At 29.6% G+C, this 4183-nt stretch overlaps 1 protein-coding gene and 1 long non-coding RNA gene across 4 annotated transcripts in view; one reads left to right on the top strand and one right to left on the bottom strand.

Annotated features, from left to right (window-relative positions):
* Positions 1-1285, top strand: part of LOC122710916 — a 17914-nt gene extending 16629 nt beyond the window's left edge. Inside the window, exon 8 of the long non-coding RNA XR_006346021.1 lies at positions 1188-1285. This is a non-coding gene — a long non-coding RNA (uncharacterized LOC122710916). The remainder of the gene's footprint in view (positions 1-1187) is intronic.
* LOC122710911 (serine/threonine-protein phosphatase 2A 56 kDa regulatory subunit gamma isoform-like) overlaps positions 563-4183 on the bottom strand; it is a 9372-nt gene continuing 5751 nt past the window's right edge. The window contains exons 2-7 of one of the 3 annotated variants that reach the window (XM_043929157.1): positions 3289-3491; positions 2759-3153; positions 2338-2671; positions 2041-2259; positions 1736-1963; positions 563-1669 (exon numbers count right to left, since the gene is read on the bottom strand). In XM_043929157.1, the coding sequence (XP_043785092.1) occupies positions 1520-1669; positions 1736-1963; positions 2041-2259; positions 2338-2671; positions 2759-3153; positions 3289-3491 (1529 nt within the window). In that variant the 3' untranslated portion in view covers positions 563-1519. The remainder of the gene's footprint in view (positions 1670-1735; positions 1964-2040; positions 2260-2337; positions 2672-2758; positions 3154-3288; positions 3492-4183) is intronic. The other 2 variants (XM_043929155.1, XM_043929156.1) reach the window with 2 other exon arrangements.

Genomic DNA, 4183 nt, shown 5'->3' with positions numbered 1-4183 from the left:
TTTTTTTTTTTTTTTTTGCCGCTAAATTACGAGCTGATAGCGTTTGAAGCAACTATATATCACTTGTGTATTATTAGATATCTGTCGTTTGCGCATCAGTGGAAATCTCGCCCAGAAGAGTAAACGCCTCAAACTTCATACTAAAATTTGTTTTCTTTTTTTATTGTTATTATTATTACAACATCAAGCACGCGGCCATTCTTTTTTGACTTCTTTCGAATTCGTATAAAATTTTTTTGTTTATTTAAAGTACAGGATATATATTGTGAGTGAACAATAATTTATCATCTAGAGAGAGATTTTGAATAAAAAAAACTTGAAAAAAAATATTATGCTAAAAATACTCTCAAAATTTATTAAGTAACGTAAAAAAAAAATTCTTAATTTTTTCCATAATTGTAATATGATATATTGCTTAAATAATATATATATTTTTGAATAAACATATTTATTTTAATTAGAAAACTTTGAAAAAAATAACTTCTTTCATATATTTTATATAAATACAAGAAGTTATTTTTTTTCATTTAAAAAAATATAATATAAAAATATAAATAATAATATAAAATATAAATAAGTAATTAATTTTAATTCTTCTAAATAAAATGCCAAAATTATTCCCAAAATCAAAGTAATAAATTTTTATTCACTCATGGCAATATATCCTATGCAAATGGTGTTCGGTAAATCATAAATTTCTATAATATGAAGAAAATCAACCGCCAAAAGCAAAACAACCTCTTTTATTGAATTGAATCTTTGGATCTTTAAAGACAAATTGTCTGAAACTTAAATTCAAGACTTTGCGTATGTATTAATCTAAACAATAAATATCTTTTATACATGGAATAATAGAATAATTTGAAAATGTAAAGGCGTATTTATGAATATGAAAAAATTGTCTTATTGTCAGCGATAGATTTCTTCATATGCAAGAAATCTACAATTTATAAAATATCTGTATGTGTATGTTGTGTATGGGCGCGCGCACGCGCGTGTGTATATATATATATATATATATATATGTACACACTTAGGACCCTTATTCTCTAGGTTTCTTTTACATTTCTCATGATTTTAATTTCTTTGATAGCGAGTATGTAATATTTTCATAATTCTCGCGATATCTTATGTAAATAAACTCAAAGAGTATATAGGAAGTTATCAGCATTCTTTTCTTTTTATAGATTACTACGGACATGGATACATCTTCCGAATGTGCTGGGTGCAGTGAGAGAAAGCTTTTTTTTTTTTTTTTTTCATTTATCGAGATACGAAGAAAAATATTAGAATATATATCTCGATAATATTGATACAAGACGAAGGGTAGGGAAGATTGGATTACGACATTGTTGACTTCTCTATATGATCAAACTCTGTTGCAGGCGGTTATCGTCGAATGTGATGATCGCTTGATTAGATTCGACTCATCGCTGTTTTAGTTCTCTCTTCGAAAAAGCTAACTCCCAAAATCACTGCAGCAAAAGAGAGGATACATGGGAAGAGATTGCGGTAGAGACTAGCAATTATTAGGATCCGGTGGCGTAACGAGATATTCGTCTGCACGTTTATGATCAGATAATGCCCGCATTGTATACGTGTCTTGGGGTAAATCGCTTTTCCTTCGTAAAAGTGGCTTTGTTTTATTAGAGTTTGTCATTTTTTTTGCCTGTGACAAAAGAAAATTTATTTTAGACTTGTTAATAAACACGAGAGGAAGATCGATTTGTCATACCTCATTTGCTTTCGCTTCTATTTTTTCCAATGTAAGTGGTGTCTGATCTGTATCACCATCTTCATCGGGCGGAGGACTGTCTAATTGTTGTTGCGATATTGTACCAATTGTTGTATTCGTAATACCTTTTATAGTCGCATTGTAATTTGGATGTCGCATTGCCAGAGCTTCAACGCGCATCCACGCTTCATCTCTGTCTTTCATAAGTTTTCTTTCTCTTTGTCGATCCTACAAATGATTTTGATGAAAATTTTCAATGATTATTATTTTTTTATCCTGTTTTATAATAATAAAAAGATACATACCTGATAATACTGTTGAGTACACTCGTCGAATACTTTCTGATTCATCTCCATAAAAAGCTTTAATGCATTATAGATTAAACCATGAATAGTTTTGTTCCAATGATTTCGGGAATTTCTATAGAATGCTGGATACATAATTGGTAGAATGACTGAATAATTATCCGATATAAGTGACATTATGTATTCGTTGTTCCAGTAATACAAAGCTCTTTCAGCGACCTGAAAAAAAAAACAAAATATATAAAAAATTTTAAATCTATATAATCTATCATCAACGTGAAAAAAAATATTGCATACCTGAAAGTGCGGAGATGATACACATTTTGCTAATTGTCTAAACAACGGATCCATAACTTTTTGGAATTCCGCAGGTTCGATCACGTCAAGAATTTCTTCGAGTTCATTTAAAAACATTACTTCCTTCGGAGAATGTGTTTTTGGCCAAAATTTCAACAGACTTCTAATAACAGGTTCAGTTAACGACGGATCTTTCTCCAAAAATTGAACCACGCAATACGCCAATTGGGGATGATATACAGAGAGCGATTTAGCTTTATGTAAAGGTAAAAGCACCTTCAATAAAAATACTTTATGTTCCTCTTTTAATGGTAATGCAAATCCATTGATTATACTAAAAAAAAAAAAAAGAACAATAAATTTATTTATTATGATAAAATATAATGAAATAAATATTGTATAATGAACAGTTCAAAGTTACCTTCCCAAAATCTCAAGAAGTTCAGCAATACCATTATGATGCTCGGTTTCGTATATAAATCGATAAAAAACATTATTTATTTGCTTTCTAATATACGCTCTGAGCCCCAAAAATTTTCCATAAATTCTATGAAGCGTTGTTTTTAAAAAATCTCTTTCTCGTGGATCTTCCGAATCGAATAACTCTAAAAGTTGCAATACAAACTTTTGATCTATATAACGTCTAGCGATAGAAGGTTGAAAATCCTGAGATTCAAGCAATCGTAAGAAAAATTCATAAACTAGCTGTAAATGAGGCCAGGCCGCTTCTAATGTTGGCTCATCCTCTTCCGGATCAAATTCAGCTCCGTTTGGATTTGATGATGGAGGAAGAGTGCGAAAAAGATTCACTGCGAACTGAAAAATTTCGAATTTCGAATTAGAAAAATAATTATATTTTTATAATATATCCATTGTATCTGCAATCTCAATCATGAATTGTTTTATTAATTATCGAATTTCTATGACTAACGCGTTAAACAGTTCACTTACCATATTCACTGCCTCAGGATATATCGCTTCCGTGATCACATTTTTGTTCTTGGTGACATATTCGACCATTTCGTTCAGAGCGGTACGCTTTACCTCTTTCCATTTTAAATCCGAAAGGGGATCGGACTCGAAATCGAACAGCACGCAACATTGACGTAATTTCTGGATGAAAAGTTCTTCCCTTTCGTTTCCTTGTTGCGTTTCTAAAATAAAAAAAAATTAAAAAATATCTAAGAAATTTAATCTTTCAGATTTCTATAAACAAAAAGTTCGTTTCCTAAAATATTTCTTGAAATATTTTGCATCAATGATTGCAAATACAAAATATATTCATATGAATTTCATGTTTTCTTTACGGGTAAATATACACACACGTATGCACATTCTATTATATATATATATATATATATATTCAAATAGTATTATGAACTCTTTCTCTTGGATTTTTTCTTTCTATCATATTTCTATTTCCCCCTTATTTCTTCTTCTTTTTTGATAAATAAATCATGCACACATTAAATGCACACAAATACACATGCACACAATTCATAGTTATTCTCTACCGTATATTTTTTTTTCTTTTTATCATACATTTCTTCCTCTCATATTTTTACTACTGTAAACTTTCTCTCATAGCATTCCTTTTCCTCTCACATTCTTGCAGAGATTTTCATTTTTTCTTGACCTTCCACTTATACTCTTTCCTACATTTCTTTTTCGTGTACATTTTTTTTCAATACTTTTTTAAATCCTTTCTATTGTATTTTTTATTTATTTTCAATCATAATCATGCCTGTCTTGTTAAGTTTTTTATTCATTTTCTTTTTTTATTAATAATCTTTAATGAACTGTTTACATTCTCTCTCTCTCTCTCTCTCTCTCTCTCTCTCTCTCT

Source organism: Apis laboriosa, unplaced genomic scaffold, assembly GCF_014066325.1.
Source record: "Apis laboriosa isolate Shangri-la unplaced genomic scaffold, ASM1406632v1 scaffold161_cov148, whole genome shotgun sequence".
Classification (NCBI taxonomy): Eukaryota; Metazoa; Arthropoda; class Insecta; order Hymenoptera; family Apidae; genus Apis; species Apis laboriosa.
Note: the sequence above shows the minus strand (reverse complement) of the source record. Positions and strands in the feature narration are given on the sequence as shown.